Raw genomic sequence first — 15,854 nt, 5'->3', positions numbered from 1 at the left:
CTTCTGGGTTTTGGTCAAACCCACAAAGTCCTCCCTTATCAAGAAGTTTAAAGATGGGGTGCCTGGGTGGCTCAGTGGGTTAAAGCCTCTGTCTTCGGCTCAGGTCATGATCTCAGGGTCCTGGGATTGAGCCCCACATCAAGCTCTCTGCTCAGCAGGGAGCCCACTTCCCCCTCTCTTTCTGCCTGCCTCTCTGCCTACTTGTGATCTCTTTCTCTCTCTCTGTTAAATAAATAAAATCTTTTAAAAAAAGTTGTAAAGATACTGTTTATTTCTAATAATTTTAAAATTTTGTTTGATATAAGTAATTCATTTTCTATAAATTGTAAAGTTATAATCTCTTCCTTTCAAATTACTGAGCTTTTCAACACTTTATTGAATGATTTTTTTTTTTTTTTTTGGTGAAGATTTCATTTATTTGTCAGAGAGCGAGAGAGAGTTTGCACAAGCAGGGGGAGTGGCAGGCAGAGGGAGAAGCTGGCTTCCCAGTGAGCAAGGAACCTGATGCAGAACTCAGTGCCAGGACTCTAGGATTATGACCTGATCCAAAGGCAGACGCTCAACCCATTGAGCCACCCAGGCATCCCCGAATGAACTATTCTTTTTTTTTTTTTTTAAAGATTTTATTTATTTATTTGACAGAGAGAAATCACAAGTAGGCAGAGAGGCAGGCAGAGAGAGAGAGAGGGAAGCAGGCTCCCTGCTGAGCAGAGAGCCCGACGTGGGACTCAATCCCAGGACTCTGAGACCATGACCCGAGCCGAAGGCAGCGGCCCAACCCACTGAGCCACCCAGGGGCCCCCCGAATGAACTATTCTTACATTTTTACAAAACCTACTTATTTTCTACATTGCTTTGTATAAATACTTACTGTTGTACCACTTTCCCTTTTGATATAAACCCAGCATTTTGGCAATCTCTCTGTTTTCTTGTTGTTCTTAGGTCAAGGATTAAAAAAGTAAAACATGGATAGGCTCCCTTTTTATGAACTTATAAGCAGTCACCTCCAGAAAATCATAAATTTTGAATCAGTGTTTTGGTAAATTTTACTGCTAGTCTTATCTTTTTATAAATGGTATTTTAAAAATTAGACTTGCAAGCTTTTTGCTTGATATATAGAAGTATAATTATTTTTCATATTGTAAATAATGGTATTGTCATTTTTTTTCATTTAATACTTTAATCTTTTATTTCTTTTCATTGTTGAGTTGGCTGGAACCTCGCAGTGTTGAATAGAAAGCTCATATGATAATAGGCATTTTTTTGTTGTCTCTGATTTTTTTAAGGGCAATGATTGTAATGTTTCACCATTACATATGATGTTTGCTGTGGGTTTTGGTACGTTTGTATATGCCATTTATCAAATTAGGAAGTACCCTACCATTCCTGGTTGAATAAATTTTCTCCCTCCTTGCTCCTTTCCTTTCCTTTTCCTTCTCCTTTCCTCCTTTTTAAAAAATATTTTGTTTTATTTGTGTGTGTGTGTGTGTGTTCTGAAATTCATTGTTTATGCACCACACCCAGTGCTCCATGCAGTACTGCCTCCTTAATACCCACCACCAGGTTCACCCAACCCCGTACCCTTTCCCCTCCAAACCCTCAGTTTGTTTCTCAGAGTCCATAGTCTCTCACAGTTTTTCTCCCCCTCCGATTTCCTCCAGTTCACTTCTCTCCATCTCCCAATGTCTTCCATGTTATTCCTTATGCTCCACAAGTGAGTGAGTGAAACCATATGATAATTGACTCTTTTTGCTTGGCTTATTTCATTCAACATAATCTCCTTTAGCAATGGCCACAGTCACCAAATTGTGGAAGGAGCCAAGATGCCCTTCAATGGATGAATGGATGAAGAAGATATGGTCCATATATACAATGGAGTATTATGTCTCCATCAGAAAGGATGAATACCCAGCTTTTGTATCAGCATGGACTGAACTGGGGGAGATTATGCTGAGTGAAATAAATCCTTCCCTCCTTATATTACAAATAGGTTTTAAAATGAGAACTTATTCCTTCATTGATTTTGATAAGATTTTTCACCTTTGACTTACTTATTAGTGAGGTGAATGCCATTATAGATCTTTCCATGTTGAGATGGTTTTGCAACATGGATAAACTCAACTTTGGTAACGATATATTCTCTTTTTGTCACTGCTGATTTGAGTTACTATTATTTCTTGTTTAGGATTTTTACATCTCTGTTCATGGTAAGAATGGGCTATAATTGCCTTTTTGATGTCCTTGACAACTTTCAGTATCACTGTTGTACTAGTCTCATAAAATGAGATCAAGAATGTTTCCACTTTTCCCATTCTCAGAAGAGTTTGAGTAAAAGTGGAATCATCTGTTCTTTGAATGACTGGTAGATTTCACTGGTAAAACCAATGGTGCTTGATATGCTTGATATCCTTATAGAGAGATTTTTAATGACCAATTTAGGTTTTTTAATAGTTTTGGGGAGTATTGATACTTTTTTATTTTTTATTCATTTATATCTTTTGTGGAATTTTCCAATTGGTCTAAGTTTTCCAATTTATTGACATAAAGTTATTCATAGTAATCCCCTATTATCTTTCTAATTTTTTGATGATGGTCCTACTTTTTGCTCCAAATACTGTTTATCAGTCTCTTTTGTTTTTCTAAATCTGACTGGAGGTTTGTTTAATACAGTTAATTCAGAGAACTGATTATTAGCTTTGTGATCAAACTGTATATTTTATCTTTGTTTTTAGTTTCATTAAATTATGCTCATGTCTTTATTATTTCTGTCTTTGTACCTTCTTTGGGTCTTTTCTGTGTATAACATTTGAAGTTATAGATTTTTCTAGTCCTTTACATATATAGAACAAAAATTGGCAATTAGTATTTTAAGTGGAAAAAAGGATCTCACCTGAATTCTAAATTTCTGCTGTCAATTGTAACTAAATTTGTAGTGCTTTCCATGTCAGACAAAATGATTTTGATAAGTTCATGGGAAAATAATACTTACCAACGTGGTTTTAATGTCATATGGTTTGATATAGGATTCACCTTTATTTGATTTGATTAAACAAGCAAAAGACCGAGAAGGACCAGCTGATCACCTTGAACCTGCCTGTACTCTCAACCTTCCACTCCAGAGTAATCACACTGCCGCTGATATGTAAGTAGAATGTATGATATGTTATTCATTCAACCTGCAATTACATTTTGAACATGGTATAAGGCACGATACTCTATAGAAACTATAGGGAATAGAATTTTGAATAAGATATTTGTTTTGCTCTGAAGAAGCAGGAATATAAGGCATATGACCCAAATAAAGATCATATAAAGTGGTAAAGAGTGCTGTTGAGATCACTTAGGGTTGATGTAATGAGGATAGTTTTCATGGTGGAGATGGCAAATTATTTAGGCCTGAAAGATGGAAAACAGGATTTCTGTGTGGAAACTGGAGAGGAAGGAGGAGACACAAAGTGTTCCAAGAGTCAGAAAAGTGTAAGGCCAGGAAAGCAGGAAACATTTTCAGGGAGTACAGATCAGTGCATTTGGGGTGAAGTATAGGATTGGCATAGGAACTAGAATGGGACATCAACAATCAACATCAACATCAACAATTAGTTGGTAAGTACATGATGATGATGATGATGATGGAAGAAGAAAGCAAATAGCTAATATTTCTTGAGGGTTTACTGTGTGCTGGACAGTTGCCTAAGTGCTTGAGATTCTTTTATTTTTGCATTTAATCTTCATAACAGCCCTGTAAGGTAGTAGATTCTGCTATCAGCCTCAGTTATCTGTAAAATAAGAATTAGAGAGGGTAATGCGCCAAAGTCAACAGAAATCAAATCCAAGCAATCTGACCCCAAAACTGATGTACTTAAACATTCCAACTACTGTGCCTTTTACAGAAATGTGCCTACTGTTGTTTCTGTTTAGTTTAGTCTAGGAATTGACATTATAATGTTCTGCGATTAGTTCAGGGTCTATTTTCCAGAGATGTCCTTTCCAAGCTAACTTGTACCCAGAGTATTTCTAGCATAGGATACCTCTGCCTTCACATATAGATTTGTCTGCTAGGTTATGCACTAATATAAACAGGTCAAGACTTATCTAAGTGCCAGGATGTTTTCTAGACGCTGGGAATAAAAGGCGAATAAGATGAGCTAGGTTCTTCCTCTCATAGCGCTTAGGTTATGGGGGAAATAAACTAATATGTGATGTGTTTTTAGAGTATACTCTAAATTTGGACATCTGGTTGGCTCAGTCAGTAAAGCATGCAACTCTTGATCTTGGGATTAGGAGTTCAAGCCCCATGTTGGGTGTAGAGATTACTTAAAAAAAGAGAGAGAGAGAAAAAAAGAGAGTATACCAAGTACTGTAATAGAAATAAAGTAATGTGAGAGAAACTGAGAGTGTAGGAATGCTTAGGGAAGCTTTTTCTGATAAAGTGATATTTGACCTGAGACCTCAAGGACAATTGGATGCTGGCTAGGCACACATCTACATCATGTACATTCCAGATAGAGCAAATGGCAAGTACAGTGGCCCTAGGACAGACCAAACTTAGCTGGTTTGAAGAACAGAAAGAAGTTCCAGTGTGGCTGGGGTAAAGTGGATAAGAGGAGGTTGGAGGTACAAGATAAGGTTGGAGAGGTAAACTGAGGCCAGACCTTGTAGAGTCCTATGAGCCATAGAAAAGGTTTTAGATTTTAGCAGAGAATGGGAAAGCATTAAATTTTTAAGTAATGATGCAGCTTGCTATACTTTGTATTTTTAAAGGGCTATTTTTTGGCTGCTATTTAAAGTACAAGTGGGTTTGGAGGAGGGAAGAAGTAGGAAGACCAGTTTGGAGACAGTTTTAACAGTCCAAGTGAGAGATGTAAGTGACTTGATCTAAGATATGTCAGTAAAGATAGAAAGAAATGGAATGATCCAGGATGTATTTTAGAGGATGATTTAATAAAACTTGGTTTTGCATTGAGTTTGAAGAATTGGGAAAAGGGAGAAATTAAAAATAGCTCCCAGGTTTTAGATTTTAGAAACTGGATGTAATGTGGAGTCGTTTATTGAGTTGGGGAAAACAGAGGGAAGAAATCAAGACTTCCTCTTTGGCCTTCTTAAGTTTGAGATTCAACTAGTGATGTTCTATAGGTAGTTGAATATTTGTACCTAAAACTCCAGAGAGACCAACTCCTGTCCAAGTTTAGTTTGTCTACAATATTGTGAATTAGAGAATTGAAGGAAAGTTCAAGATTGGAAGTAGACTAAACCCTGGTACTTAAAAGGTTACAATGGTGATTCCCTTTTCCTAGTATACTAGTTAACATACTACATATAGTAGAAATATCCACAGTAAAGTACAAATCCTCTTTCCTGCTTTAGAATTATTTCTTAGCTACTAAAACAAAATTAGAACATAGATCTGAATTATCCTGTGAAAAGCAACACAAGGGTGGTAGAATGTCAGAAATTGAGAGAGAATATTTATTAATATCTCTGTGTAGATTTATGTCTGACACATTTAGTATACAGGTATAAATCTTACTTGATAATATATCTGAATACAGTATTCTATACTGCGTGGTATTTGTTTTATCATACATATGAACCATAGTTATCAATGAAACATTTTTTTAAAGATTTTATTTATTTATTTGACAGACAGAGATCACAAGTAGGCAGAGAGGCAGGCAGAGAGAGAGGGGAGAAGCAGGCTTCCTGCTGAGCAGAAAGCCCGATGAGGGGCTCAATCCCAGGACCGTGGGATCATGGCCTGAGCTGAAGGCAGAGGCTTTAACCCACTGAGCCACCCAGGCACCCCTCAATGAAACATTTTTAAGAGGGAAATCAGAAACATTACAGCACTATTTTGGTATCAATAACTTGTTCCTTTAACCTGGAGTTATTTGATAATCTCAATCTCACTATAATTATTAAAATTGAACATATACACTACACAGCTATTTTTTTCTTCAAAAAAAACAGTAACTCTCAGAAAAAGCTATTTATTAAAATAGTTAGAAATGATAATGTCAAGCTTAGCTTTCCTATTAGGCTGTATCTTTTCCAGCTTATGTTTAAATAGTTTGCTGAAACTGGTGTAGCCACACTGGCAAACAGTGTGGAGGTCCCTCAGAAAGTTAAAAATAGAACTACACTATGATGCAGCAGTTCCACTACTAGGTATTTACCCAGTGACCACAAAAATACAAATTTGAAGGGGCACATGCTCCCTGATGTTTATAGTAGCATTATCAACAAAAGCCAATCTATGGAAAGAGTCCAGATGTTCATCAACTGATGAATGGATAAAGAAGATGTTGTATGCATACACACAACACACACACACATACACACATACACAATGGAATATTACTCAGCCATCAAAAAGAATGACATCTTGCCATCTGTAACAACATGGATGGAACTGGAGTATATTATGTTAAGCAAAATAAATCAGAGGAAGACAAATACCATATGATTTCACTCATGTGAAATTAAGAAACAAAACAGATGAACATAGAGGAAGGGAGAAAAAAAAGGAGAGAGAGGGGAAACAAACCCATAAGAGACTCTTAATGATAGAGAACATTAACTGAGGGTTGGTAGAAGGAGGTTGGGGGGGATGGGCTAGATGGGCGATGGGTATTAAAGAGGACACTCGTTGTAATGAGCACTGTCTTGTATATATGTGATGAATCACTGAATTCTCCTGAAACCAATACTGCACTGTATGTTAAATAACTAGAATTTAGATAAAAATTTAAAAAAATGTTTCTTTAGAGAAGGAATTTGGTATAGAATAACAGATTAAATAGATATGTTTGGATGCATGTGTACAGCCGTGCGTGTGTGAGAGAGAGAGAGAGAGAAAGAGAGAGACTCTTAGGGAACTTCAAATGAAGGCTTTTTCTTTGAATATGTTTAGGTATCTTTCTCCTGTAAGATCCCCAAAGAAAAAAGGATCAACTATACGTGTAAATTCTACTGCAAACACAGAGGGACAAGCAACCTCAGCCTTCCAGACTCAGAAGCCATTGAAATCTACCTCCCTTTCACTTTTTTACAAAAAAGGTTAGTAGATGATTATTTTCAAGAAGGACTCTGGAACCTGGCTGTGACTGGGTTCAAATCATGGCTCTTCTGCTTACTAGGTATGTCCTTGGCAAAGTCACTTAATAGCTCTATGCCTCAGTTTCTTCATCTGTAAAGTGGAAATGATAATAATAATTTATTTTGTAATAATAGTAATCTACCTTATAAGGTTTTTTAGTTAACTAAATGAATGAATACATAAAATGTTTCAACAGTGCCTAGCACATAGTTAGCACTCAGAAAGTATAAGATGTTGTTACTGTTGCTGCTGCTGCTTTTGTCAGGCTTTCAAATTTATGTTTGGAAATATTTAACCCTGACATTACTTTTGCTGTTCAGGTGTGTATGTGAAGTTAAGATTGTACAGTGTTCTGTAGTCTAATGTAGGCACATTTCCTGGTAATTAGGCTGAGTAGCATTCTCTGACTATGTGTGTGTGAGGTGGAGCAGGGCTGTCTGTACGTGCATATGTAGAGCTGACCTTTGAACAATGTGGGGAATAAGGGCAAATAATACCCCCATGTAGTAAAAAATCCACATATAGCTTTTGACTCCCCAGACACTTTACTGATAGCCTACTGTTGACTAGAAGCCTTATCAACAGTGTAAAGAGTTATCACATATTTTATATGATATATGTATTATATACTATAATAAGCTAGAGAAAAGAAAGTGTTATTAAGAAAATCATAAAATACATTTATAGTACTGTCCTGTATTTATTTATTTAAAAAATCCACGTATAAGTGGACCCTCTTAGTTCAAACCCATGTTGTCTTAGAGTCAGCTGTATGTGCAGGTGCACACCCAGTGAAGCTCTCTGAAGGGACATAAAAGGCCAGATTCCTCTGTGATAAATCTGTTTCTGATTTTATTCAAGTCATAAATATACTCAAGTCAGAATTTTATAACCATGTTGTAAGATATCCCTTAAGTTAGAACAGTGTTTCCAGAGTGTGTTCCCCAACCAACAAAATCCACCTCACCTGAAAAGTTGTAGAAAGGAAAATTTTTGTTGAGGCTCCACCTTAGAACTCCTCAAACAGAAACTCTAGGATGAAGTGGAAAAAAAAATTCCTTGTTTTAACAAGCCTTCCAAAGCTAATCTGATGCATACTAAAATGAGAACCACCAGGATAGTTAAAAAATTCTGATTGCTTTATGCAAGTCTCTGAAAGGTACATTTAAAATAAGAGTCATTATATTTAAACTAGATGGAAAAAAATTAAATTTAGTGGATTTCTTTTCTCTAGGCCTATGTCCCAGTAATATTTTTATAGACTTTGTAAATAAATCTTATGTTAGCATTCAAGTATTATTTTGCCTTCTATTTACCTAACTCTGTACTAAGACTAGGGGTTATTTTTTCATAAAGAAAATAGTGGTAGAGGTAAGGTTACTGTTAAGGTGCTGTTTATTATTGGTGGAAATACAAGCTGGCACAGTCACTCTGGAAAACAGTATGGAGGTTCCTCAAAAAGTTAAAAATAGAACCATCTACAATCCAGCAATTTTACAACTGGTATTTACCCAAAGGAGACAAAAATACTAATTTGAAAGGATACATGCACCCCAGTGTTTATAGCAGCATTATCTATAATAACCAAACTGTGGAAATAGCCCATGTGTTCATTGATTGATGAATAGGTAATGAAGATGTGGTATAAATATGCAATGGAATATTACCCAGCCATAAAAATGAATGAAATCGGGGGGAGGAGTCAAGATGGAAGAGAAGTAGCAGGCTGAGATGACATCAGGTAGCCGGAGATCAGCTAGATAGCTTATCTAATCATTGCAAACACCTACAACTCTAATGGGAATTCGAAGAGAAGGGCAGCAACAATTCTAGAAACAGGAAATCGGTCACTTTCTAAAAGGTAGGACCTGCGGAGAAGTGAATCCAAGGTGATGGGAAGATAGACCACGGGGGGAGGGACATTGCTCCAGAGGCTAAATGGGGGGAAAGCCCACAGGGGGTCAGCGTAACCCCAAGTCCCGCAGGGTCACAGAAGGACCGGGGGTGTCTGAGTGTCGCAGAGCTTGCAGGTATTGGAGCAGGGAAGCCAGCTACAGCGACAAAGCTGAGGGGTGAGCTCTCAGCTGGGGGTTACCTTGAACAGGGCACAGGCTGGGTGAGCTCAGAGCGCAGCTGGTGACCAGGGAGACGGAGTGACTGAGCACTTTTCTCCAAGTGTGTGGCTGGAGGCCAGGGAGATGGAAGCGCGAGCACTTTTCTCCAAGCGCAACCAGAGGCCAGGGAGATGGGAACGATTGGGCGCTCTTCTCTGAGGACGCACTGAGGAGCGGGACCCCGAACTCTCAGCTCCTCCAGGCGGGAGATTGGGAGGCCACCATTTACATTCCCATCCTCCGGAACTCTACGGAAAGTGTTCAGGGAACAAAAGCTCCCCAAAGTGAACCCAAGCGGATTACTTAACCTGACCCCTGATAAGAGCAGGGCAATTCTGCCTCTGGCAAAGACACTTGAAAATCACTACAACAGGCCCCTCCCCCAGAAAATTAACAAGAAACCCAGCCAAGACCAGATTGACTTACCAAGGAGATCAGCAGAATTCCAGAGGAGGAGAAAGCAAATCTTATCTGGACAAAATGACAAGGAGGAAAAACTCACCACAAAAAAAAGAACAAGAGGCAATACTGAAGGCTGGGGACCTAATCAATACGGACATTGGTAATATGTCAGATCTAGAGTTCAGAATGATGATTCTCAAGGTTCTAGCTGGGCTTGAAAAAGGCATAGAAGATATTAGAGAAACCCTCTCCAGAGAGATAAAAGCCCTTTCTGGAGAAATAAAAGAACTAAAATCTAACCAAGTTGAAATAAAAAAGCTATTAATGAGGTGCAATAAAAAAATGGAAGCTCTTACTGCTAGGATAAATGAGGCAGAAGAAAGAATTAGTGACATAGAAGACCAAATGACAGAGAATAATGAAGCTGAGCAAAAGAGAAATACTGGACCATGAGGAGAGAATTTGAGAGATAAGTGACACCATAAAACGACACAACATTAGAATAATTGGGATTCCAGAAGAAGAAGAAAGAGAGAGGGGAGAAGAAGGTATATTGGAGAGAATTATTGTAGAGAATTTCCCTAATATGGCAAAGGGAACAAACATCAAAATTCAGGAGATGCAAAGAACACCCCTCAAAATCAATAAAAATAGGTCCACACCCTGTCACCTGATAGTAAAATTTACAAGTCTTAGTGACAAAGAGAAAATCCTGAAAGCAGCCTGGGAAAAGAAGTTTATAAAATACAAGAGTAAAAACATTAGATTGGCAGTGGACTTATCCACAGAGACCTGGCAGGCCAGAAAGAGCTGGCATGATATATTCAGAGCACTAAACGAGAAAAACATGCAGCCAAGAACACTATATCCAGCTAGGCTATCATTGAAAACAGAAGTAGAGATAAAAGGCTCCCAGGACAAACAAAAACTGAAAGAATTTGAAAACACCAAACCAGCCCTACAGGAAATATTGAAAGGGGTCCTCTAAGCAAAGAGAGAGCCTAAAAGTAGTAGATCAGAAAGGAACAGAGACAATATACAGTAACAGTCACCTTACAGGCAATACAATGGCACTAAATTCATACCTCTCAATAGTTACCCTGAATGTTAATGGGCTATATGCCCCAGTCAAAAGACACAGGGTATCAGAATGGATAAAAAAACAAAACCCATCAATATGCTGCCTACAACAAACTCATTTTAGACCTGAAGACACCACCAGATTTAAAGTGACGGGGTGGAAAACAATGTACCATGCTAATGGACATCAGAAGAGCGCCGGAGTGGCAATCCTTATATCAGATCAATTAGATTTTAAGCCACAGACTAAAATAAGAGATGAGAAAGGACACTATATCATATTCAAAGGGTCTATCCACCCAGAAGACCTAACAATTTTAAATATCTATGCCCCTAACATGGGAGCAGTCAACTATATAAACCAATTAATAACAAAATCAAAGAAATACATAGACAACAATACAATAATAGTAGGGGACTTTAACACTCCCCTCAATGAAATGGACAGATCCTCTAAGCAAAAGATCAACGAGGAAATAAAAGCCTTAAATGATACACTGGACCAGATGGATATCAGAAATATATTCAGAACATTCCATCCCAAAATAATAGAATACACATTCTTTCCTAGTGCACATGGAACATTCTCCAGAATAGATCACATCCAGGGTCATAAATCAGGTCTCAACCGGTATCAAAAGATTGGGATCATTCCCTGCATATTTTCAGACCACAATGCTCTGACGCTAGAACTCAATCACAAGAGGAAATTTGGAAAGAACACAAATACATGGAGACTAAACAGCATCCTTCTAAAAAATGAATGGGTCAACCAGGAAATTAAAGAAGAATTGAAAAAATTCATGGAAACAAATGAAAATGAAAACACAACGGTTCAAAATCTGTGGGACACAGGAAAGGCAGTCCCAAGAGGAAAATATATAGTGGTACAGGACTTTCTCAAGAAACAAGAAAGTTCTCAAATACACAACCTTACCCTACACCTAAAGGATCTGGAGAAAGAACAACAAAAAAAGCCTAAATCCAGCCGGAGAAGAGAAATCATAAAGATCAGAGCAGAAATCAATGAAATAGAAATTTAAAAAAAAAATAGAACAAATCAACGAAACCAGCAGCTGGTTCTTTGAAAGAATTAATAAAATTGATAAACCCCTGGCCAGACTTATCAAAAAGAAAAGAGAAAGGACCCAAATAAATAAAATCATGAATGAAAGAGGAGAGGACACAACCAACACCAAAGAAATACAAGCAATTATAACATACTATGAGAAACTCTACACCAACAAATTCAACAATCTGGAAGAAATGGATACATTTCTAGAGACTATAAACTACCACAACTGAACCACGAAGAAATAGAAAGCCTGAACAGACCCATAACCAGAAAAGAGATTGAAACAGTCATCAAAAATCTCCAAACAAACAAAAGTCCAAGGCCAGATGGCTTCCCAGGGGAATTCTACCAAACATTTAAAGAAGAATTAATTCCTATTCTCCTGAAACTGTTCCAAATAATAGAAATGGAAGGAAAACTTCCAAACTCATTTTATGAGGCTAGCATCACCTTGATCCCAAAACCAGACAAGGATCCCATCAAAAAAGAGAACTACAGACCAATATCCTTGATGAATACAGATGCAAAAATTCTCACCAAAATAACTGGACAATAGGATCCAACAGTACATTAAAAGGATTATTCACCACAACCAAGTGGGATTTATTCCAGGGCTGCAAGGTTGGTTCAACATCCGCAAATCAATCAATGTGATACAACACATCAATAAAAGAAAGAACAAGAACCATTTGATACTCTCAATAGATGCTGAAAAAGCATTTGACAAAGTGCAGCATCCCTTCCTGATTAAAACTCTTCAAAGTGTAGGGATAGAGGGCACATACCTCAATATTATCAAAGCCATCTATGAAAAACCCACTGCGAATATCATTCTCAATGGAGAAAAACTGAAAGCTTTTCTGTTAAGGTCAGGAACACAGCAGGGATGTCCATTATCACCACTGCTATTCAACATAGTACTAGAAGTACTAGCTTCAGCAGTCAGACAACAAAAAGAAATTAAAGGCATCCAAATCAGCAAAGAAGAAGTCAAACTATCACTCTTTGCAGATGATATGATACTATATGTGGAAAACCCAAAAGGCTCCACTCCATATCTGCTAGAACTTGTACAGGAATTCAGTAAAGCGTCAGGATATAAAGTCAATGCACAGAAATCAGTTGCATTTCTTTACACTAACAACAAGACAGAAGTAAGAGAAATTAATGAGTCCATCCCATTTACAATTTTACCGAAAACCATAAGATACCTAGGAATAAACCTAACCAAAGAGACAAAGAATCTATACTCAGAAAACTATAAAGTACTCATGAAAGAAATGGAGGAAGACATGAAGAAATGGAAAAATGTTCCATGCTCCTGGATTGGAAGAACAAATATTATGAAAATGTCTATTCTACCTAAAGCAATCTACGCATTTAATGCAATCCCTACAAAATCGCATCCATTTTTTTCAAAGAAATAAAACAAATAATCCTAAAATTTATATGGAACTAGAAAAGACCTCGAATAGCCTCAAATATTGAAAAAGAAAGCCAAAGTTGGTGGCATCACAATTCCAGACTTCCAGCTCTATTACAAAGCTGTCATCATCAAGACAGCATGGTACTGGCACAAAAACAGACACATAGATCAATGGAACAGAATAGAGAGCCCAGAAATAGACCCTCAACTCTATAATCAACTAATCTTCGACAAAGCAGGAAGGAATGTCCAATGGAAAAAAGACAGCTTCTTCAACAAACGGTGTTGGGTAAATTGGACAGCCACATGCAGAAAAATGAAATCAGACTATTTCCTTACACCACCCACAAAAATAGACTCAAAATGGATGAAGGATCTCAATGTGAGAAAGGAATCCATCAAAATCCTTGAGGAGAACACAGGTAGCAACCTCTTTGACCTCAACCGCAGCAACTTCTTCCTAGGAACATCGCCAAAGGCAACAGAAGCAAGGGAAAAAATGAACTATTGGGATTTTATCAAGATGAAAAGCTTTTGCAGAGCAAAGGAAACAGTGAACAAAACCAAAAGACATCTGACAGAATGGGAGAAGATATTTGCAAACGACATATCAGATAAAGGGCTAGTATCCAAAATCTATAAAGAGCTTAGCAAACTCAACACCCAAAGAACAAATAATCCAATCAAGAAATGGGCAGAGGACATGAACAGACATTTCTGCAAAGAAGACATCCAGATGGCCAACAGACACATGAAAAAATGCTCCACATCACTCGGCATCAGGGAAATACAAATGAAAACCACAATGAGATACCACCTCACACCAGTCAGAATGGCTAAAATTAACAAGTCGAGAAATGACAGATGCTGGCTAGGATGCAGAGAAAGGGGAACCCTCCTACACTGTTGGTGGGAATACAAGCTGGTGCAACCACTCTGGAAAACAGTTTGGAGGTTCCTCAAAAAACTGAAAATAGAGCTACCTTGTGACCCAGCGAGTGCATTACTGGGTATATATCCTAAAGATACAAATGTGGTGCTCCAAAGGGGACGTGCACCCTAATGTTTATAGCAGCAATGTCCACAATAGCCAAACTAGGGAAAGAACCTAGATGTCCATCAACAGATGAATGGATAAAGAAGAGGTGAGATAGATATATATATATCTATATATATATCTATATATATATCTATATATATATGTAATGGAATACTATGCAGCCATCAAAAGAAATGAAATCTTGCCATTTGCAATGATGTGGATGGAACTAGAGGGTATTATGCTTAGCTAAATAAGTCAGTCGGAGAAAGACAACTATCATATGATCTCCCTGATATGAGGAAGTAGAGATGCAATGTGGGTGGTTTGGGGGGTAGGAAAACAAAAAAATGAAAGAAGATGGGATCAGGTGGGAGACAAACCATAAAAGACTCACTCTCAAAAAACAGACTGAGGGTTGCTGGGGGGAGGGGGGATAGGAGAGGGTGGTGGGGATATGGACGCTGGGGAGGGTATTTGCTATGATGAGTGCTGTCAAATGTGTAGACCTGGCGATTCACAGACCTGTACCCCTGGGGATAAAAATACATTATATGTTTATTAAATAAATAAATTAATTTTAAAAAATAAAAAATAAATAAATGAAATCTTGCCATTTCTAATGATGTGGATAGAGCTAGAATGTATAATGTTAAGTGAAATATGTCAGTCAGAGACAGACAATTATCATATGATCTCACTCATATGTGAAATTGAAGAAACAAAACAGATGAACATAGGGGAAGTAAAAAGGGAAAACCAAAAAACAGACTTACCTATAGAGACCAAACTGATGGTTACCAGAGCAGGAAGTGGATGAAATAGGTGATGGGGATTCAAGAGGGCACTTGTGAGGAGCACCGGGTGTTGTATAGAAGTGATAAATCATTAAATTCTATATCTTAAACTAATATTACATGATATATTAACTATCTGGACTTTAAATAAAAACTTGAAAAAAAAACAGGGAAAAAATGCTGTTTAATAGAATTATAGTTACAGCAATTTAATATTTTGAAAAATCCACTTGTTGAATAGTAAACCTAAGTCCCCTTACCTCTGCAGTGTACCGACTAGCATATCTTCGACTAAATACCCTGTGTGCACGCCTTCTGTCTGACCACCCAGAACTAGAACACATCATCTGGACCCTTTTTCAGCATACATTGCAAAATGAGTATGAACTCATGAGAGACAGACATTTGGATCAGGTAAGAAAATAATGCACTTCACTACTCTTCTCCTACTCATTTGTTAACTGTGCACTGATTTCTTAAAAGATTAGATTCAAATGAGAAGCTAGATCAATTTAGCAGACTTAATATATATGCATTCTTTGGCTTCCTTTTATAATTTTGCTATAGTTCTTAGAGCTTTAGAGCTCGGGAGTATTTCAGTGACTTTTTTAATGACATAAAATGTCTTATTTATAAAAATCATTGAAAAAAACTGTTTATTAGGAGTTTTTCTGTCTTGTAGTAAACTAGGTATCATGTTAGTAAGGAAGAAGTCCAAGACTTAAGAACAAGTTGATCTAAAACAATGCCTATTGAATGAATGAATAAAAAAATAAATGAATGACAATTTACAGAGAATGATCTTTCATATCTTCCTGTTTTTTC

The 15,854-nt window shown here is 37.3% G+C and overlaps 1 protein-coding gene across 1 annotated transcript in view; it reads left to right on the top strand.

The window, feature by feature from the left end:
* RB1 (RB transcriptional corepressor 1) overlaps nucleotides 1-15,854 on the top strand; it is a 164,870-nt gene that overhangs the window by 129,651 nt on the left and 19,365 nt on the right. Inside the window, exons 18-20 of the mRNA XM_044249725.1 lie at nucleotides 3,024-3,142; nucleotides 6,911-7,056; nucleotides 15,298-15,443. Of these exons, the coding sequence (XP_044105660.1) occupies nucleotides 3,024-3,142; nucleotides 6,911-7,056; nucleotides 15,298-15,443 (411 nt within the window). The remainder of the gene's footprint in view (nucleotides 1-3,023; nucleotides 3,143-6,910; nucleotides 7,057-15,297; nucleotides 15,444-15,854) is intronic.

This window comes from Neovison vison, chromosome 5, assembly GCF_020171115.1.
Source record: "Neovison vison isolate M4711 chromosome 5, ASM_NN_V1, whole genome shotgun sequence".
Taxonomy (NCBI): domain Eukaryota; kingdom Metazoa; phylum Chordata; class Mammalia; order Carnivora; family Mustelidae; genus Neogale; species Neogale vison.
This window is presented reverse-complemented; position numbering and strand designations above follow the sequence as displayed.